The sequence below is a fragment of the Mus musculus genome, chromosome 3, assembly GCF_000001635.26.
Source record: "Mus musculus strain C57BL/6J chromosome 3, GRCm38.p6 C57BL/6J".
In the NCBI taxonomy this organism is placed as follows: Eukaryota; Metazoa; Chordata; class Mammalia; order Rodentia; family Muridae; genus Mus; species Mus musculus.
The window spans coordinates 144,952,486-144,975,232 of NC_000069.6; the positions used below are offsets into that span (position 1 = coordinate 144,952,486).

Sequence of the window (22,747 nt, forward strand, 5' to 3'; positions counted from 1 at the left end):
CAAAATAAAACCAGTTTTATTTATCACTATGATAAGTTAATAAAATTATAAATATTAATATTGGTAGCTTTTCACAGAATGGGTGTGCTTAAAGTATTTTTTAGACCCTCTTGAAGTTACTTTTGAGTTCATGATGACATGGGATATGCTTTAAAAACTCAAAAATATCTTTTTTATTCATGTTATCTTTCAAAATTTTGTTATAGCTGCTGATGAGGACCTTTTGTTCTTTAAGATACAAATTGTGGTACCTACAATAATACAAACTAGAACAAGAGCGCCCAAAACAGACAGCACAATAGTAGCAACACTAACTCCTGATAAACTTGGACTTTCATCAGGGTCAGGCTCTGCCTGAGGGGTGAACAGTGCCACTTGTGCGATGTTGGATGGTCCCGAACTCAAACTGCTTTTGTCGACACTTTCAATGGCAATGAATATGTACGTTGCATTTTCTTCTGTGATATTTTCTGGTTTAAAGGCAAAGGTTTCCTCGGAGTTGGCTTCTTTTGGTGTAAGGTTAGTTGTATCAACCCGAGGAGAGTTATTAAAATTGTCTCTCAGTTCAATGATGTTTTTGCTTGTTCTTATGATATACTGTTGAACTGACAAAAATGTTATGTGTGGGTTAGTTACTGCATCACACCATATTAAATTTCTTTCTAGTTGTTCTCACAAATACTAAGTCATACATCAACAGTCTTATTCATTTTTCTGTAAAAGCTGAGTTCTGAAATTTATTTGTTTATTTATTTATTTATTTTGGTGTTTCGAGGCAGGGTTCAACGCTATATCCCAGCTGTCCTGGAACTCACTGTGTAGACCAGGCTGGCCTCAAACTCAGAAATAAGCTGCCTTTGCCTCTGCCTCTGCCTCTGCCTCTGCCTCTGCCTCTGCCTCTGCCTCTGCCTCTGCCTCTGCCTCTGCCTCTGCCTCTGCCTCTGCCTCTGCCTCTGCCTCTGCCTCTGCCTCTGCCTCTGCCTCTGCCTCTGCCTCTGCCTCTGCCTCTGCCTCTGCCTCTGCCTCTGCCAAGTCCTGGGATTAAAGGCATGTGCCACTATTGCCCCCACTGAGTTCTGACTTTAAAAGACAGCTATGCAGGGAAAGTAAGACCTGTTTCATAACATCCTAAAATTCCTACTTGACTGAGTTGTCAGTCATAAGTGCTCTCCTCTAGCTGACCTATCTGTTCTTGCTTCATCCCATCTCTCACTTAGGTCAAACCCAGAGGGGTCCTTGTTCTTACCTCTTCCAACATCATAATCATCTCCTGGGGCCGTCCATGTTAGACTGATCTCTTCCCCATCGAGTGTGGCCTGGAGGTCTGTGATTCGATTTGGTGGGTATACATCAGGCAATGGACCAATTGGAACATTGGACATCACAAAGGCACCTCCAGATGCTGTCCTGCTGAAATCCTCCAAGACTGGCTGAGTAGCCTCAGTCGTTTCGGGTCTGGGTGGGTTCCCTTGAATTTCTCCTGCATTTAAAATTCTCTATTTAAATTGGATGGAACTGTAAACTTTATAGAACTCAGTCAGTCAGCTTTCTGACCCTCCTTGTCTTTCCTTCTTTCTATTTTCATTCCCATGGTTGTATTTTTATGATATGCTACAATCATAAATATTCCATTTGTGGGAAAATTCATCCTCCAGAATTATTACTAGGATGTTATCAAATCAAATTGGACAATAACTTGCTTTGAAATGAAAAGTTCATGGAATGAGGATGTTATGTAATTTGTTATATGAATTAACAGAACAAAACAGATCCAAAGTCAAACAGGCTGGCATGAAACCTAGGCTAGCCTCAAATGTACTTATGTAGACAACTATGACCTTGAAATCCGTATCCTCCTTCCTGCCTCTGTTCCCTAAGTCCTGGGATCACAGGCATGTGTCACCAGGCTTCCCTAACATATGCCTTAAGAAAACTATTGCTTTATTTCTCAAGTTATTTCTGACTAGAAATGTGTCTGGGGAAGGCAAAGCTAGTTGTATCCTTAACACTCGCATGGCTTCCTTCCCTCCAAGCTGACAGTGCTAAGAAACAGGTCTCTCAACTTCTCCATTGCTTAGCTCCCCACCCTCCACATAAGGAGTGAGGAAAGCAAAGCCAAAAAACATGGATGCCTGTGGAACTCAGAGGACAGACTGCCCACTGGTCTGCACTTCTGTTCCTAGCACAATGACCATTTCCTCTGTCAGTAGCTGAAAGGTAGATACATTTTGGTGATAGTCAAAGGATGTTCCACAGTAACAAATACTAGCTGATAGGTTTTCAGCATCTATTGGTTGCTAGGTTTTGATTAGGAAAGAATTGTGTAATAATCTCACAATAGAAATGTTTGTAGTTACATTTTGAACTGTTTGTAGCCTCCACCATATGAAATCACAAAAAAAAAAAAAAAAAGGATTCACTGGGTTTCTGATACTGGGAGCAACTCACCATCTACTACCCAGCCTGGTATGTATGCAGCTCTGCTTGATGGGTGGCGTAAACTCCTCCTCGCAGAATTTCTTCCTCCATCTGCACGGACTTTTAAGCTATACCTGCCATTCACTGAATAAGCTGTGAAGAACCTGGAGTAGACCCCATCATCCTTGAAAGCATCAGCCCCTTGGTAAAAGCATAAAGAAAGGAATTACATCATTGTAACAGATGAGAGGTTGGTGTGTGTTGTCACACATGCATGGCCTTATATGCATAGTCTGTGGCTGTGCTTACAGTTTCACATTTATTTGAGTGTCTCTCTATCAGTTTCTGCCCAAATAATACATTATTGATTGGTGTTTCCTTGACTCACATTGGCATGTATATATTGGCATTCATATAACATGATAACCCACACTGATAATTGTATGTGTTTCATAAATAGTTTAACACTTTACCTCTCTCTGCCCTAAGCAGAGGTCATAAGACTTTTTCACCATTTCACTTACAATTGATTGATTGCAGTTCTCTACATTAATGTTCCTGTGTTATCTTCTGTTTAAATAAGTGAGGCCCTTCTTGTGACAAATGTATCTTTATATAAGTCTTAGTTATCATCCTTCCTCAGAGACAACCAAATTAACTTATTTTGCTTTATAAGCAGCAACTTTTGTTTCTTTCCTTTCTTTGTTTTCTTTTCCTTTGGTACTCCCAATCACTTACTACCTCTGTAGTTCAACACAGAAAAAATACATTTTACTCTAGGAATAAATATTTCGGTATCTCAGAATTGTTGTAGGGTAAGTTCGCTCTTACAACCATTAGCATATGGGGCACATGATAAGTTGAAATTGTATTTCTCATTCTACTCAGGAGAGAGAACAATGTTCTTGCATTAGCCACATCTGTGTTCCTTTAAAAGTCTGGGGATTGTCAGTCATGCAGATTTCCCAGACTACCTAGGGAAACACCTGAGCAGTCCTTCAAGTGACTTTTCTGTACACAGAAGCATGCAGTGCTGGCCTCAGCTATCAGCCATCTATTTCTTTTTCTTTTTTTCAGTAAAGGAATTTTAAAATTAGTTTATTCTCCATGATCTAATTGCTCATCTGGTAATCTAGTAAAATACCAAGAAATGAAGCAAGGAGCATGAAGTTACATGCACTGTAGAAGGGCCTGGAAAATGGGGAGAGGTAGTTGGGGAATTATTGTTGCAATGAGAGAAAATGTGGAATTTACTCCAAAAGCAGTCAAATATAGCCAAAGATAAGTTTGTAGAATGGAATGAACTGACATTGCAAAATGCACGGATAGGCATCTTTTCTCATTTGTGTGTGGACCAGATTGGTTATTTTATTGCTGACTTCCACACAAGGTTCCACTCACAGGAGAACTCAGAGTGCAGGGAAAGGGTTTCTGGCCCACCTCCCTACAGAGTAACCATTGCAGTTCCTAGCTTCCTGCCAGCCAGACCCAGCATCTGACCCTCCAGTGTCCAATCCCCTCTCTGTGCTATTTCTAGCTTCTCCTGGGTCCCTGCTCCCAGGACTCTATCTATGCTTTGTTCTAGCTGTGGGGAATCACCCTTGCTTGCTACGTTCCCTTCAGCTATCAGGGTCCCAGGCTCTGGTGCCCTCTCCCACCCAAGGGATATTCCTTTGATAGCACTTTTTTGGTGATGCTCCCCTAAGAAGCATGAACTTAGAAGGAAGGCTTGTGTTCTCCATCTTCTGAATGGGCCTGTCTTAGCTGGAGACAGCCAGTGCCTGTCAAGATTACAGACATCATTTTGACAGTAGCTGACATATACAGACAGCTTACCATGTGGAAGATGCTTGCTATGCACTTACGTGGTACCCTATTGCATTTCCTGCTGGTCTTTCTATTCCTTCCTTTTTTTTTTTTTTTTAAAGATTTATTTATTTATTATATGTAAATACACTGTAGCTGTCTTCAGACACTCCAGAAGAGGGAGTCAGATCTTGTTACAGATGGTTGTGAGCCACCACGTGGTTGCTGGGATTTGAACTCTGGACCTTCGGAAGAGCAGTCGGGTGCTCTTACACACTGAGCCATCTCACCAGCCCTTTCTATTCCTTCCTAATCTGTGTTAACCCTTCGGGTGGCCATCTTGTTCCCACTGCCCCAGGAACACATGACACATTTGGAACTATAAACATATCAGCTTATCCAGAAAAGTCTGTGGGTTACCTGCACCGTTGTCCAGAAGGACTAGCTCTTCTGTCTTCCCACTGTTAGATTCTATGGTGGCTGTCACTCGGGCTCCAATGATGGGAGTGTAACCTTGTAGAACTTCAGCATACACAATCATTGGGCTGGGGAAAGTGTTAGTGTCCGTGTTTACCTTAGCATTTACAGTGATTGGTGGCACAGAAGAATTTGCTGCCCGAGAGGTTACTGTAATCGTTAGTATCTCTGAGTTTTCTTTGGCTTCCAGGTTGTAAGTCCAAACACCCACCTAAAATTGTCAATGAAACATGCAGCAAGCATTTAGTGTCCAACGACATGGTTGTTTGTTTGTTTGTTTGTTTTTCATTATGTGATTTTAAAAATAAAGCATAGAAGAAGAAAAAAAACAAAAACAAAATTGGGTTGAGTGTTCTTAGAAAGGTCTTGATTCCTCAGGTACTGAAGCTGAGACAGACTGGGATCCCAGAGAGTGTTATGCATGATATTTGCATTTTGTGATATCTCAATTGGAAAGTAATGTTTTGATAAGTCTGCCTTTGCTTTGCCCTTATTCTGTGGCCTCTGTGTCATATATTCCATGACTCTGGCAGGCGGAATTGGAAAAGATGTCATGCCAAGTCAACAGGATTCTCCACGTTTATTCCTCCCTGTTCTCAGATGCCTTTTGTTTTCTATCAACCCAAGGCTTCTCTTCCTTTTACCAGGCATCATAGCTCTCAGGATCACACAGGTAAGGGAAGTACATACATTGTTCTTTCATTTTGAAGATGGTAAAGTTATTGTACTCACATTTATGATATGCTTAGAGCCTCTTTGCAAAAATACCGTTAGGGGGAAATCCAAACACTAGCTAGTGGCTTACCTGAGCTGTTCCTGGAATACTGAGATAGGCCATTTTGGAAGCAGAGTCCATTGTGAAATTGGTGGTTTGTGTTCCTTTGGGATCCCTGAGATAAATGGCAGGGGCTTGTTTGCTCCAGGTGACAAGAAAGAATGTGTCCCTTCCCAAGGTGCTGTCAATTACAACAGTGTCATTCAGCCAGAGGCTATTGTTCAGTATGGCACCCTTACTTTCAAGCTGTATAAATGTAAAACAAACAACCAACAAAAGAAAAAAAAACCTTAATTACTACATAAGACAAAATTTTATTCTATTTTCTAGATAATTCCTCATATTTGATCTGAAAATAGTCTTACCTTTGATTTCTCCCCACTCCCTCCCTTATACCCCTTCCCTCAGAATAGATTTGCCATCTTTCTGAAGGATTCTTGGCTTGTGACAGTTGCAAGATTGGTAATGCAGACTCTGAAGACAGGGTAGAGTAGAAGAGGAGATCTAAAGAGGAAACATCAGTGTAGTGGCTATTCCTGGTTGTCAACTTGACAATATTTGGAATGAACTAAAATCCAGAATTAGAAGGCCCACCAGTGACCCTAATCTGGAGGCTGGGAGATAGAAGTTTCTGATCTGGATCTTGGTATGGAGATCTTGAGGCATAGTGGCTATGGATTCCAGGAGATTAAGACAGGGTGATCTCAGAGTTCAAGGTCATCTGGGATTAATCTAATTAATTTAATCTGGGCTCTACCTTCTGCTGGAGACCATATAAGGACATTGGAAGAAGGGAGTCTCGATCTCGCTCCTTCGCCTGTTTGCTTTGTGGGACTGAGTAACTGCTAGATCATTGGACTTCCATTCACAGCTACTACTGAACCATTGTTGGGAATTGGACTGCAGACTGTAAGTCATCAATAAATTCCTTTACTATATAGAGACTATTCATAAGTTCTGTGACTCTAGAGAACCCTGATTAATACAATCAGTTGAAGGGTTTTGAATATGACCCTGCTATACTTGGGTAGTTTTCTGGAAAATGCTGCTGTTGACTGTTGGCTATAAAGGATGCTAAAAGCCACAGAGAATTAGTGTAGAGAGTGTGTGTATGTGACATGTGCTTTACTCATCTCACTGATGACTGGAAAGATAATACTTTGGGTGATTAGAGTATTCTAACTGGAACAGAGTAAAAGCTCACAAAGTGACACAAAGACAGGTCTGTAGCTGAGACACAGCTCATTCGAAGAAAGGTTACCTAGCATGTTAGAGGCTGTACATTCATTCCGTAGGAAGACATGAAAGATAATTGAGATAAATAATTTTGGGGAGATTGCTAATGTGAAATCTTTATGTTTTCGGACAGGGTTGAGAGTGAAGCTTTGGATGTCGAATTCATCCATAGGAGGGAAACTGATTTTTGAAGGTACGAATCCTGAGAAGAGAGAAAGTAAACTATAGGGTCTCTTCTCAGAGGAGCCATAGAGGAGCCATTTGTCTATGTTGATAGTTCATAGCAGAGAGAGTCAATATCTTAATTTTTCTTTAATTTACAAAATTGCATATTTGTCATATAACCATGGTGTTTTGAAACACTATAAATGGGCTAAATTAAACTAATTAACCCAAGGGTTTCCTCATAACTCACCTTTTTATTTAAATCCACTTTCTCATCTATTGCCTCAAATAGAATAAAATGCTACTAATTGTAGTCGTCACTATGTTTATGTAATACACCTCGTAGACTCCCTTATTTTTTAACTGAAAGTTTGTGTCTATATCCCTTCCTCAAACATCTTATTAGTTGATGCTAATTATGGCCTTATGCTTTTATCTTTACTTTGTGCATTCAGCTGTTTTGAATTTCAGGTGCACATGAGATAATGCACCTCATTTTCTGTGCTCAGTTTATTTCACCTAACAGGAAGTCCAAGAATATCCAGCTTTATCCATGTGGGTGCATTCTAGGGCTGCTCTTTTAGGAACAATAGAATGAATGTACTCTATCCTAGATATCAACACCCCAACACCTTCAGTCCTGATAGGAGCAAGACAATTCTTTGCAGCATCACTCTGTTGTCTAAAATCTCACTCCCAGATTAAGCTGGCAAGTCTCTCAATGGATATGGGAAACTTTTGAATAAAAATACCATTTATTGTCTCTTCATCAGCAAAGTTTCAGAAACCAAAGTCATGTTGGTCCCACAATGGCATTAGGAGTAATAGATGTGGTAGCAAGGTTTCCTTTGTATTCCAGATGCCATCTCAAAGCCCAGCTTCTCCTCAGCTCACATGACTGCACCATGCTTCTAACTGGTCACTGTTTACCTCTGCCATTTACACCCATCATGCATATGAATCCAGATCAACTTTGAATATTTGTGTTTTCTTTTTCTTTTCTATTACAGAACTTACCACAAATATCTCAAATGAGCAAAATAGAATTTTATTTCTACTACTCTACATATTGAAAACCAAACTGAACCAAACCAAACCAAACCAAACCAAAACACACAAACCAACACCTAAAGTCTTGAATATCTCTCTCTTAAATGTTTCCTTTATGGCTGGTTTCATGTACTCTGCCCTTACACCTTTCCTTGGTTATGGAAAAGGCAACCACAACACCTCTAGGGATGGGAAAACACTGACCTGAAGTGACTTCTGGGTGATATCAGCATTTTCTGAAGCCAGGGCCCCGAAAGCATCAATGAGTCCATTGTTCTGGGCTTCATCTGTAGCAAGCTTATGGTTTCCACCTAAAATATGAATGAATATGCTCCATTGTTTTGTAGAACAACAGTTCTTACTATAATTTAATGATTAACAGTGTAACAGTTCAAATAAAGTAAAAATTTCCATATGGGTTAAATTAAATTTTCAGAAAGCTGTTAAGGTCATTTCTGAGATGTTAGGTTAATTTAATATACCATAACTGTGAAGCAAACCCCACCTTATTATCTTAGTATGGCAACCTCAGTTGCATGAGGTACTTCATCTGGTTGTAATTATGAAAGGCACTAGATTCTGTATATTTAAGTTCACAGATTGTTGTATAGCCCTTTAGGGGAATTATCAACTCTTATTCACATTATGTAGATTTTTGTCAGAAAAAATAGATTAGAAGCAGAAATCTGAAAAGATGAAAGAATTGCTGTATCAAGGTATCTTGACAAAACCTGAGTATTGGTGAGAATATTTGTGAGAGAAAAATATTGTAAAATGCCTATAAAGTGTTTGGAATGGTAGGAGCTTTTATAGCCAGTCACAAAAAAATAACCCAATTATATATACTAATAAATATATAAATATAAATATAAGTAATATAAATATAAATATATACTAGTGTAATAATTGATACTCATACTATTGGCTTTGTTTACTCTACTATGTTTGAGAAGATACTAGGAGCATGTAATCAGTTTTTATCACATCTGTATATTAAAATAAGTTACCATAGTTAATGTTAGATAAGTTACCATAGTTTGAATGTTCTCATCGTCTTTAGTCCTGGAAAATCCCAGACTTTGTTCAAGCCCTGTCTTGGGAGCCATTTGATTCCATATAACTCCTTTCCTCTCCTTCCCCACTACAACATTTTGGGAGCATAGAAGGCTTGTAAGTCTCAATTAAATTTTATTTTGTATTCTTCCTGTTATGAAGAAATGTGATCTATGTGTATAAATTTGCTGTCTTATGTGTCTTTTCTAGCCAACTGGATAAAGAATGTGATGAGGACAGAGGCTGGGTCTGTGTGACTCTGTTTTCCAATCCTTGGCCTGACTCTTGCAAAGTTGAGCTTAGAAGAAGTAGTTGAACATCAGCTCTACATTTATACACAACAACTGAAAGTCTGAGATGTAGAGATCACGTGTTACCTGTTAAAATGCTCATGTTTGTTACAGCTAAGTCAGCCGATGGTCCCAAGGCAATGAAATGAACTATGGACCCGCTGTCTTTCACCTCATCAATACAGTCTTTGGCTGTGCTGTCCTCACCATCACTCAACAGCAAGATCTCAGTCCCATCTGTTTGGTATTCTCCATTTTTAAATACCTGCAAGCATAATTCAGAAAACCATTATCATTTCATACTAGATTAGCTATCCTGATGGAAAGTTAGAAAAAAGAAACTATAGAAAAAGTATAGAATAGAGATAATTTCTGTTTTAGAATCATGGAGTTTATGTTCAATAATACTTGAAGAATATAAACAATTTTTCTGTCCTCCTCCCCCTAATACAAGGGATATTTGCTCAACTAAAAGATGGGTGGGATCAGGAATTAGAAAAATTCACATGGACTAAATAACATCTGACTCAGGAAAGCCCAGGCCAACAGATACTTTAATTATAGAACACATTGTCTTCGCCTGATATCCTCTGACAAACCAGTCGGTTTATACAAAATCTGTTATATATATATAGCCAGGTGAAGTGAGCAACCACACCAGCACTAAAAGGCAGATAGCAGGGTGCCACAGCACTCTGGTCGAGTCAGGCTGTCAGGCAGGGATGCCTAAAAGCTGCTCATGAGGAAAAAAGAGTTTCAAGGAAGCTCTCCTCCTGGAGTCTGGCATTCCCTCTAACCCATAAATTAATTTTCCATTCCCGCGTTAGTCTAGTGTATGGATCTATGAGCTCTCTTTTAATATTTTATTATAAATGCCTCTTAAGATTAATTCTGTATAGTTAGTTTCCCCAGTGTTCCAATATCCCAGAAGCTGCTGAGCTTAGAATCCTGTGAGAAGGCAGCAAGGAAGTTATTCAGTAAGTAATTAAGCATTACAATAAGACAGGGCCAGTGGCTCAACTGGTCTGCAGAAAGAGCCTGGGCATCTCACTGAGATAGAAATCTTTAGTACAGGCTACATTCCATACCTATAGCAAGTTGATATACTCTCCTGACAAATGGAGATTCTCCAGACAAGATAAGAATTAGCAAGGCCTAGGAATTTAGGGATCTGTGACACTACATTATTCTTGAGGCCTGCCAAGAGTAAAAACCCCCTGGTGCTATTAACACTAACTTGTGAAATTCTTGCCTGTCACTAAGCTGATCCTAGGCAGGGCTGCTAATTTCTATTGTAAACATTTACTTGGTTCCTGAAATGCCTTTCGCAGTCATTCCCTTGTATCTGAAAAACTTCAATGTACCTTGCCTGATGTGACTTGCAATCCCTGGTATTTTCTGTACTATAAAAAAGTCCGATGCTGAACCTGACATTACATTCAGATTCAACACCTCTCCTGTGTGCGTCTGTTTGTCAATTAATCCTACACTTTGCCCACCTGCCCAAGGGACCCGTTCCACGAAGACACAGGGACCCAGAGGGTCTGCGGCAGCAGGGATCTAATGGTCTAAGTATGTTGAAATTGCAGATGAGACAGAGTCTCATTCATCCCATGCTGGCCTCAGATGATCTAGGCAAAGATGATCTTGAAATTTTCATCCCTGTGCCTTGATTTCCCAAGTGCTAACATAGCATATACATCAAAAAAATTTTTCCTGTGTGTTTTGTCTAGCACCTCTTAAGATTAGTTATGCTAAAATCAAGAGACAAGTAAGAGCAGTAGAACTTCACTTTGTCCTAAAAGCAAAACAAAGATCAAAATACATGTGCAGTGGGATTTTCACCTGAAATGCAGCCTTGATTCCAGAGCAGATGGACGTCCCTCCATTGGCACTTGTAGGTAAGGTTTGCAAGAGCTGGTTTCTCTCGATGTCACTGTTTATTTGGATCAGCTCATGCACAATAGTGGCCTGGCTACTAAAGTGCACCATCCCTACCCAGGACCTATTTTCAATTATCTGGCTTAGAAAGTATTTTGCTGCTTGGTTCATTCGATTCAGGCGATCATAAGACTGAGTGAAAAATGACAAGAAAAGAAATGAATGTTTTTCAACTGGAAGATGAGAGCAGATTTCATAAAAATTGCTTAGAGTTTATTGACAAGAACTAGATAATTATTAATTTGTATCTGTGGAAGAAAGCAATTATAATTTTAACTGGTAAATTAATAAGTGTTGTTATAGGTAACATGGGGCACATGAAGAAGTTCATAGCTTTCTCCTAGAGGCTGCTTCCAGTGGCTAAGTAATCAGGTTAAAGGTGGGACTTGGGTTGAAGCTAAGGCAATGATTCACATCTTAGCACCACAGTTAACCCCATAATCACTCCTGTTAACATAAACTTGTCACCCAGGTTTTGAGACATCAACCAGACTCTCTTGGTCTCCAAAGATAGCTGAGCTGTGTAGCTCAGCAAAGTGACCATTAACTCTGAGAAGGCCACCTATACTTCCCTTTATATTTCTAACCTTTTCTGTGATTCTCTATCAGTGGGGCGACTGCATTGGCTTTCTGGTAACTCTTTGGTAGCAATGTCTCTTGTAACTAGATGTACAGGTCACACATTGATTTCCTCTAGATCCTCCCTGCAACCCATACCCAAACTGGTTTGCCAACTTATTGAACCAAATTACAACAAAATCTTCTACATACCTACAATTTTGTCCTGCCTGTTCATCTATCACTTTTTCTTCTGATTTTTTTTTTAATTTTTTTTTTGGAATGGTGAGCTTGTGGGAGTGCAAGAATACTTGTACCACAGCACACATGTTATGGTATATATGTAGAGGTGAGAGGACAACTACAGGGACTCAGTGCTTGCCATCCACCATTTGAATTCCAGAGTTTAAACTCAAGTTGTTAGGGTTAGCCAAAAACACTTTTGCCCACTGAGCGCTCTGAGCGATCTCTCTGCCTTTATCACAAATATCATCAGCAGCAGCATCATTTATTTTTATTGGTGTGTGTGTGTGTGTGTGTGTGTTATGGTTATAGTGTCCATGTGGAGATCAGAAGATAGTTTTGAGAAGTCAGTTCTCTTCTGATTCTTTTTAACTAGTATTGGTATTTTACCTGCTGAGTCATCATACCAGCCCTACTTTGCCTTTAAACACAGGTCTACCAGGACCCTATCTGGGGTAGTTAGTCTATTCATCTCTCAATCGGCTTTCTCTTCTCAGTGACATTTCTTGGGCTATTTGTGATTTTTGAATGTTCTGACTTCCAGGAAACCCCATGTCACTGTGGCTCACCTTGTCATTCCCTGCCATTCTTTGCCCTTTCAATAACAACTTTCCCTTCCTTGCTGACGCTTTAATTTCTGCTTTAGCATGTCTGTCCCACCACACAGTGCAGTCACTCAGTGCTTTATCACATAACACCTGCTTGTCTGTGCCTCATATTCATTTTAACAGCTATCTATTGGTCACACATATATTATGAACTCTGGATCGGATGAGGTTCTAGTTCCAAGTGGAACTCTTAGTCTAATCGGGCGAGTCACAGGCAGTATCAATAAAATATACAGTACCGGAAACATGCAAAAGACAGTTTTGGAACTGGCATAGGGTTAGCTCCTATATAGTACCCCAAGTGCCCAGCCCTTCTCTTGGTGAAAATTAATGTGTCTACTAAATTGTGGGGGACAGGAATGACTTATGTAGGCAGGTAATGCTGAGACAGAGAGAAAAACATTTCTGGACTATAATGATATCTGGTTTTTTGGTTTGTTTTATGAGACAGAGTCTAAATGCAACCCAACTGACTTTGAACTTGCTTAGTCCCCCAAATGCTAGGATTACAAGAACGTACTTTCATTGCTCATTCTAAGTAAATTATCAACTTCTCAAGTATGTGCAGCACTGATTTAAAGTCTAGCACACTGCTTGCTATTCTCTGCATGATAAAAGAAGGAATGACTGCATGTAGCCATTTGTTCTTAATGGTGATGCCTTTTTTTTAATGTATGAAGAGAGCACTTGAACACTTCAGATGACATCATGTGGGCATTCTGCTAATTGTTCCTGCTGCTTGAGCTGAAATGAGTTCAAGTATACACTGATATACCCTATTCTCATTTCTTTTAAGCATTTGATATGCAGGATTAATGGTTGAAAACGATATCCTTTCAGTATCGTGTTCTGACTCAAGGCTATCAGAGTTCTCCTTATAAATTTTCTGGATCAAAAGTGGATACCCTTTGTTAGCTCTTTTTAGATTTTCTCTAAGTATATTTTTTTTTCAATATCTTTCAGGTCGTGATCTCAGGAAGTAATAGTATTTTATGACATCATAAAATTAAAAAGCCACATAAGTGGTGTTTAGGGTGTGTGTTTGCTCTTTGGTTATCCCTATTTCTATACTCAAAACCAAAGCAAACAAATGAAAACGAGCCCAGGAACTTACAGTCATACTCCCAGACACATCAAGAACTAGGCACATAATTCTCTCACTGATCCTCAGCAGGGAGAAGAAGGGTGGAGAGGGTGACGTCTCCATGGGCGTGCTGCTGTTAAAATCCTCAGAAGTGCTGATTACTTCCCAAGTGCTTCTGTAATTGCACTTTTTATTATGTAGAGTTGGAGCCTCTCGATTATGGTTTTCCTTTTTACAGAATTCAGTCACCTAAAAGTGGATTAAATTGTAGAAAATTACTATTTCATGTATTTAAAAATGATCTGGAAAAGGAAGCACAAGTATGTCCAGTGTTATAATGTAGAAGTAATTATGCTGGCCTAGCAAAGTAGCTATAGTTGAGACTTTACTAAGGCCCATGACCTTATTAGCCATGGAAGCTGGCTTTGTGGAGAGCACCAGGCTTGCTTTCCTTCCTTGTGAGTGGGCCTCAGGTTCAATTAGACAGCTGTTGGTTGCCACCAACATGTGAACGCCATATATTGCATCTTTATGCATGTCTTGTCATGCTGACTATTTGATTTATGTGTATCACAATGGGAGAACTCTTTAACTGCTTTGTTTCCTCAGCAGCTTGCATAGTATTTTCTGGAACCATGGATACTATACTGGATTTTCAGGTCAGACTCAGCTCAAGTCATCTGAGTCCTATGTCCTAAATGTGTGGTGTACTCAGCAATAGGGGAAATTCTTAAACCCTGAAAGGCAAGTAAGGGTTCCATCAATAATCTGTATGTTTTTGGAGTCTCTTGGAGGACTACCCTGATTAATGATTTGAAAGTTTTCTTCTGCAGGGTAGTGGACTTTTTGTCACTCTGTGGTTCTTGTGTGTGGGCTCTGTAAACTCAAGTATCTAAATGTGTGTGTGTGTGTGTCCGTGTGTGTGTGTTTGCACATGCATGCATGCCCATACATATATTGAATGGTAGGTATATAAAGTATAAAATAATATGATTTCTTGAGGCTTGCTTAAACAACCTTGATGTTAATTGTCACTTGTCCCTCTTCCTTATATCCACAGATAAATGTAGCTGCCACCACTCATCAAAGAAGCCTCTTTTCAGCAAATGGAGACCATTACAGAAAACCCCAACTGGACATAATGCAGAGATCGACAGATCACGTGGAGCCCCGATGGATACATCTACATTACAGTGTCTGTGTCTATGAGTTTGGGATCATCATGAAGAGGGAGTGGAATGAGTGTCAGAGCCAAAATACAAGGAAGCCTTCAGTCTCTAATAGAAATAGCTGCACAGACAAGACTAAAACAGTGGTATCATCCATGGGTGTGTTAACTGGAAGAGGAGAATTTCAAAGGTTACTACCTCTAGACAAAGAGCCACAGGCAGCTGATCACTGCTGGAAGAAGGAGATTGACCTCTCCCTGGCATGAGCTCCCTGATTGGTTGTCCAATGCTGAATGGTGTCCTTGAACCATTTGCATACCACCAATGAAAACAGACTCAGAAAGTCAGTTTTCAATATATTTGTGAACACACACAGTACACACATGTGAATGTATGTAGCAATAGTTATTAAAGAGAAAGTGGCTGTTGAGAGTTGGGGGAATGGGGGTGGTCTGAAGGAGGTTATCTGGGAGGGTATAATTTTAATTAAAAAGATACTTTTAAAAAATTAAAGGAGAATATGTATAGTAATTACCAAATATGCATGCTCAAGTAAAGTCCTATTAACACTAAAGTAGACTTATAATTATAATAGTTAACAATAATTCTCTAGCTATTAATAGAGCATAGTGTTAATATACAATAGAGGATGAATACTTAGTGGGTATCAGTCAATGTTCAATGGACTCTACATTAACATATTTAATCCTCATGTCATACTTAATATCCATTATATCTCTGGTAGAGCGCTTGCCTAGCAATGTGTAGTTTCTTACTCTTATTTCCTTCATCATCATCATGGTTATTTTTAAATTAATGATGTTAGACAAATCCTTTAATTATAGATATGGATACAGTGACTGGTATACTTACAGAATCGATACTTTGCATGAACATTATGGAAGCCTTTTCTGATTGAACTTTATCAGGGAAGAATTGACAATCCTTTTCATATAACTTTGTGGTGGAATTAGTTCTGCACCTTCTCATCGCACAGCTGCCCCCTTGGCATGCATAGACTCTATTCGTCCCCGTGATACCTGTGGAGCACCTGAAAATATGGAAGTGAATCCAATAGAAAACTTAGTCATTTTTTTGAAAAGTGGCCCTGCTCCCACTGAGCTTTGTGGCAAGATATTTGTTATGTAGCTCCCAGGACCTTCCTCCACTGCTGGCAAAGCTTAAGAGAGCCAATCAAAGTAATCATTCAATTTTCAAGAAACTGTAATGAAAATAAAAAAAGAAGAAGAAGAAAACAAAGCCAAAGGGGTATCACACACAGTGGAGCTCTCTGCTGGGATGAAAGCTATGGGTGGGTCTTTCCCTTAGACATTCCTGCAGTTGGCCTTGGACCAACTCTCTGTAGACACCTGGTTGACAGAACCAGTGTACCAATTATTCTTGGTGTGCAGTGTGGTCTTCTTTTCCAGAAAGACGTCCTTGAAGAGTGGCATCACATAACTACATGTGCTTTGCCTAATCAAGGAGCATCATTTTATCCAGACGACAATGTGACTGAACTCAGAGAATGAGGGTCTGCCAAGAAAGGCAATGGAATAAAGAAGGATTGATGTGTGCTGTTCCATGGGAGAGTCATAGCCAGCAGTGATCAGAACAGATACACCAGACTTTAGCCACAGCTCATCCCATTGGCTTGCAGTTCAAATCAGTAAGTGAATTCTTAATGAGTTCTGGCAGGTCTGGGAGAGATGTGTAAATAAAAAGTGTCAAAATGCCAAACAAGTGATTCACATTGAGGCTATGTATATTTTTGCACAGATAGTCATTGTCTTCAAGGAGAATGCCCTAAAATAAGCATAAAATAGGCTTGTGATATTGCATCTATTATCTGCCTTCAAGCAAAATATGGATGCTTGTCATTGAAAGGACTATAGAGCAGTTAAAAGCCAGAGGTCATTTAAAGGTACTTAGGGGTCATGCCATGCCTTGTTGCTTCGATTTTCTTTGATGAAGCGCTGTAGAATGGCTGGTCTTCATTGTATTCATCAAATACTCCCCAGCGAAGGTGGGCCCATTCATGGACCAACACTTTTCCTGTAAGGCAATGTTTTTAAATACATAATCACAATTCAATTGGTAAAATTTATATCTCAAAAAGTCCCAGGCCACCGTGATGGCTCAGTGGGCAAAAGTGCATGCCACCAAACCTGACAACCTGAGTTCAGTCCTTGAACTCCCTGTGGAAGGGGCAAGAACTGACTCTCAAGTTGTCCTCTGCCCACCACACCACCCCTGAAGAGAGAGGGAGAGAGAAAGAGAGAGATACAGAGAGACAGAGAAAGGAAAGAGAGAGGAGAGAGGAGATAGAAGAGGGAAAGAGAAAAGAGAGGGGAAGAGAAAGACAGTAGAGAGAGATTACATTTGGGTTTAGGTTTTTGTAACTCTTAAAGTTTATATTTTGTTAGTAAAAGGGCTTTTATATTTGATGGTACTCATTGCTGTACCATTTTTTTATTCCACAGCATGTCAAATCAATGAAACATTATGGAGCATATGCCACAGTCACAGTAAACTAGGATTTGATTTTCAGTTCTTGGCGTGTCAAAGGTTTTTAGTTTATGGCTTGCCAAGTACCAACCCTGTCAACAGCCTAATCAGATATACAGAACTCTGCTGTATAGATATTTTGAGGGTGCAGCTTTAGGGAGGAAAAAACTAGACTAAAAATGCTCCTGAAGGAGTTGATATTGAAGAAAGATATAGATATGCTATTATAGATTATGTAGGTTATATTGGCTACTGCATAAAGATTTTGGCAAATTTTGAGAAAATTCAAATGGTTTGGAATAAGCACCATGAAATACGTCACTTGTTTAATGCCACAAAGCTAATAGAGGAATCAAGATTTGGAACCAAGTATTTCTGTTCCATTCTGATTGTTTAATAGAGTATAGAGTTACGTGTCACAAACATGCAATGCTTTAACCAAATTCCCCACCTGAATCTCCATATTCATCTTGTTTTCTCCCCAGTACAAAGTCAGGGGTGAAGTGGATGTATTCTGCTTTCTCTTCACACTGTGTGAATTGCCTGGTGTAGGGCTCATCTCTGCCCTCAACGGTGGGAGGTGCCACTTTAATGTCAGCCTGAGAATGTTTAAAAAGATTGTTAACACTTGAAGAACAGAAAAGACAGTAATTAGAAAAACTCTGAATCAATAACTGTGTAGCAAAGCTAGCAAGCACCAGAAAATACTTTTTTTGTTGTTGTTAGAGGAAAATTTGATACTTACATGCTTGTAACTCTCCTGTTTTGGCCTCCTGTACTGGGGACTGTCTTTCCAACTCTCAGGAATTAATATAGATACATTTTTGAAGAAAAATCTTTTTTCTGTAGCTTCAAAAAGGTATGTAGATGCTTTAGTCACCATTCCCTATTATCAAAGGGAAATAGATAGGTAAAAATGAACATGAGAATGGAGTCATGTCTCAGGTGCACTTCTCTGGTGAACCCTGTTAAGCTGTTACTACAAAAGGAGCCATGCATCAGGCTCATTCCTCAGCAGGCTCTGCCCATCCTTCTAACCTGACCTCTGTCAATCCATAACTCCCCTCATCAGCACCCGAAAAGGCTTCTGGGTCTCCATCATCTCACCTCACAAGACAGCTTGAGGCATGTACTTGGTGATTACAATAATTGATTTATATAGCTATATACCTGGAGTTTAGAGTCATTTATTTGACTCTAAATTACAGTCAATATTTGTGTGAACACTTTTTGTTTGGCTTATATAGTGTCTGAAGCCTGGTTACCTTACCCTTAGTAGACTAAATACACTCTTAATTTCAAGAAATGAACCAAAACCAGCTCTAGCAAATGCAAGGTAAGGAGAATAGCCCACGAGAGTTGATATCAGGGTGGGGCTTTATTTCTGTATTCTTGGAAGAGGTGGGAAGGTTGGATTCTTGGAGGGCAAGGTAATAGAAATTCCATAGCATATGTAAAAAAATGATCACAGAACTGTTACTCTGCCTTCAATGTGAAAATACACATTCTCTCCCAGTGTCTTGAGTCCAAAGCTATCGCAATTTATTAGAGGATTTCTCTCTTCACATAGTCAATGTCTAATAAAGAGAAGCAGGGATGAAAAGCAATTAAGGTTCCTTATAACCAGGCTTCTCAGGGGGAAGTAAAACATAAACAAATATAAAATAAAATAAAATAAAAGCAAAAATAACTTCATTTTGCAGGAGCTTTCTGCATCTCTACTGCTGTGTCTATCAGGACAGACCCCTTTGATGCTTCAAGACTGACCCCTCAGATGCTTCCAGCTTCATCATAAGCCCACTGCTCCTGAAGGCCTCCATCTCTCACCCTGCTGCCCTCCGAGAGTCCAGCACTCTGACTCACATGTAGTGTAAAGAGTCAGCAAGCTGATTAGTGAATAGTCGCGAGATTAGTCACAGTGTCAGAGTTCAGAGAATGAAGGTCCAGTGCAGGAAGTATGTGGCCACTCTACAGTGGCTCAGAAGCTGTTTAGCACACACAGAAGGAGGATAAAATAATTCTCTGTTTCCCTGGATGCCTCTTTTCAAAACGAGAGATATTTAGGCTTCAGGAAGAGAGTACTCTCTGTACATGAGAACAGAGTGGTAGTGGTTCAAACTGAGTTATGAATTGGACTAGTAGGTATTGCAGAATTTTCCCTGTCCAATTACGTTAGTACAGGATTGCCTGTGATTGGACAGGGAAAAGGGAGGTGGAGCTAAGAGTTGAGAGACAGGCGTGTTCTCAGTAAGCGGAAGAAGAAGATCGTGCACCCGCTTGGCTCTTACCAGCCACAAGTAACTACAATTTCATAAGGTTAGAAATATTGGGCTAAAGCATTATCATTTTCAGTTGGCTCTAAAATTATTTACTGGCACTTTGTAAATTGTCATTTTATTGATACATAAATCTAATTGGTTAAATATAAGCTTAACAGTCTGTTACCAGAACTGGGTATTGGGTTATCAAACTGCTAGAATGGAGGATCTATTTGGTTGGTTACTGGAGTGTGGGACTGCTAGTTATAGGTGATTATAGCAGAGAGGGAATTAGTGGCTCCTGTGACATGTGAGCTAGATGCCTCGGGGGGTGGGGTGGGGGGATAAGGGGTGGTGGTGGTGGTCGTGGTGATGGTGATGGTGGTGGTTAGCTGCAGAGAGTCGTAAGGCCGGCAGGACCGTAGACGTGTGGTCTGGCACCCCAGAAAGTTGGCGGGGTTTTTTGTTTTGTTTTGTTTTGTTTTGTTTTTTAATATTTCCCGCAACAAATAGGCTTGCTGTGCACAACTGTGTAGGTTGTGTATTGTATAACTCCAAGGGACTGCATTTCCTTGAGAGTCTCCATGACCCATCTGGCTTTCTTAGTAGCATTTTTGTAGGCCATGGAGTACTATCAGAGACATCATAGGTACCTTTCATCTTCAGGGATACCCAGGTGCCTAATAATGGTTTCTTAATGTCTTCTAATCAGAAATCCTTTGGTTTTCCTTCTAAATTCCTCCCAGAATTCCTATAATGTTCAGATTTAAAAAAAACAAACAAACAAACCCATGAAATATCAGTGTTTGCAGAAGTGGTCAAGTTTCAAACCCAAAAGGATCCTGAACACAAAATAAAAAAGGAAACTTTAAAAAAATGGAGAATATCAAGCCATCAATTGTAAGAGTTTTTCAAAATCACTGTGTATAAGTAGATGATAGCAAGTCACAAAATTGCCTGATGAAGACTTTGTAAAAGGATAAGTGTCAAAAACAAAACAAAACAGAACAAAAACCCTACAAAACTGCAGACATGTTGGCAAAGGATTGAATTTCTACTTCTAATGTTCAATAGAAGACTACACTGAGAAATCTTTTATGTATCTAAAAAACTCTTTATCAAATATCCATTTTCTGAATTCAAAAACATTTGAAGCCAACCATTTATTCCTGAACACCAAGATTGTATCTTTTTTTTTTTTTAATTGCTCAAAGGACACCAGGTAGTGACACCTCTGAGCTGCTGGGTGGTTGACAGAGAATGCATGACAAGTGGAAGCCAACTGAAATCATAAGGATAATTCAGGTCATGCCCAGTAGGGAACTCAACAACGAGCACTGATCCCAATGGGGATGACCCCAAACCAAGTAGAAGTTGTGGATGTTGCTCCTGAGGATGGGAGAAATGATCATGTAGCTGAAATGGCAGTCTTTACATGGAATGTTGGGGTTGGAAGAGACTTTAGCAACCTAAAGTCCTAAGATCAGTGAGGGGGCCTCTCCCTCTGTTTGCAACCACTTGGTGGGCTCACACCCTCCACACACTGATCGACTCTAATTTTCACTTAAGTACACATTTTACATCTCCCCATGAATTCAGATGTCATGGATGCCAAAAAGGACTTCAATCTGTAACCACCTCGAGCTAGCTCCTCCTCCCCAGGCACAGCTCTTTGTTATAGTTTCCCTTCCCAGCTGATGAAAGTTCTCTACAAGTAGTTAAGCCAAAGTTGGAAAGTTTGCCTTGCCTCTTAACATTTCACAAGAGTGTTGTCTTTCATGCTTTCCAAATATGTTCAGCATCACTTGAATCACTCCTCATACCTTGTCCCAGTCAACACTCCTGTTCATAACCACAGCCTGGCTCCTTCTTCACCCCTATCCTACATTCATACAGTGATGTGATATGAGTGAGCCTTCTATGGTTTCAGGTAGACAGAGCGGTCATAGAATAGACCCCAAAGGGTCCACATCCTCCACTAAGCTCTTTCATGGAGTCTCATTACTTTCCAAAGCTCTGGGCTCTGCCTCTGTGCATAAGCCTCTCCCAGCTTCAGTGTAAGACAGACACCCTTCCTCCAGCTTATTCACTGTTTCCTTGATTATGTGACCTGCTATTACCCACATAAGGCTCTCGTCTTGGCGTCTGCTCACATGTCATATCATCAGTGGGGCTTCTCTGAGGGCTTCCCTGCAGGAAACAGTGACTTACACTCTTGCCTATTACAGCTGTGCTCTGCTTTGCCTTGCTCTTCTGAGGCAGCGTGCTCCACAGTAACCTACTAACCTCATACCTACTCTCCCACTCACTCTGATATTACTGATGTCCTGGAAAAGAAGGCATACCTATATTTCCTTTCTCTTTTCAGTTACTTCTCTTTCCTCAATGGTTCAACAAGCATATGTGTATGCATGCACAATAATTAAAAAAATTACAAAAACAGAATGAGAATCCAACTTCTAAATGACAGACAAGGAGGCTGAGATCACAGAGGCTCTCTGCTTTGTCTTTGATCTTAAGGTGAGAAGATCATATCTCTTCTAGAACCTCTAGAACCTTCATCTGGAATGTGTTAGAGCCTTCATCTCACTCCATGCCTTCTAAAACTGTCTGCTCTGTTTTCAAACTTCTCAAAGCATTCAGAGGTTTTCACAGTAACTCTTACTATTACTATTAACATTTTTATTCTTCATAACTCAAATAGGAGAAAGCCTGATTTTCTTACCTTTATGTGTTCAATTATTGTTGTATCTTCTGGCACAGCAGGATCAATGGCAATAATGATGTCTTCATAACCATTCTCATTCAGCCTTATCAAGGAAGTGTCTGACCCCCAAAGCAGGTACAGGAGGAGGAGGAGGAAAACAGGCCCTCTGGAGAAAGCCATCATTCCAGCCTGGTCACCCAGAGGCCTTTGTTTCTCTGTGTCTCTTGGCAGGTCTATATATACTCCTAAACATCACCTGTTAGCTCATTGAGGGATGGTGACTGTTTAAAGGTCAATGTTCATGTATAGGATACACATAGCCAGGTTACATAACAGTTTTTTGTTTGGTATTGTTTAAAGTGATCAGAAAATTATAAAATACATAGCATCCTTTCTTCTTG

General features: G+C 39.9%; 1 protein-coding gene and 1 long non-coding RNA gene across 2 annotated transcripts in view; one reads left to right on the forward strand and one right to left on the reverse strand.

The window, feature by feature from the left end:
- On the reverse strand, positions 1–22,560 carry Clca4a (chloride channel accessory 4A). Its single transcript, NM_207208.3, has 14 exons — positions 22,365–22,560; positions 18,127–18,267; positions 17,833–17,980; positions 16,820–16,928; positions 15,747–15,924; positions 13,735–13,953; positions 11,116–11,343; positions 9,358–9,535; positions 8,132–8,238; positions 5,507–5,722; positions 4,645–4,912; positions 2,449–2,619; positions 1,247–1,480; positions 1–605 (listed from the first exon to the last, which is right to left on the reverse strand). The coding sequence occupies exons 1-14, from the start codon at positions 22,527–22,529 to the stop codon at positions 190–192; spliced, it is 2,778 nt and encodes a 925-aa protein (NP_997091.3). The 5' UTR covers positions 22,530–22,560; the 3' UTR covers positions 1–189.
- The window catches only part of Gm35066, a 14,159-nt gene continuing 7,331 nt past the window's right edge, over positions 15,920–22,747 (forward strand). The window contains exons 1-2 of the long non-coding RNA XR_376167.3: positions 15,920–16,542; positions 19,085–19,697. This is a non-coding gene — a long non-coding RNA (predicted gene, 35066). The remainder of the gene's footprint in view (positions 16,543–19,084; positions 19,698–22,747) is intronic.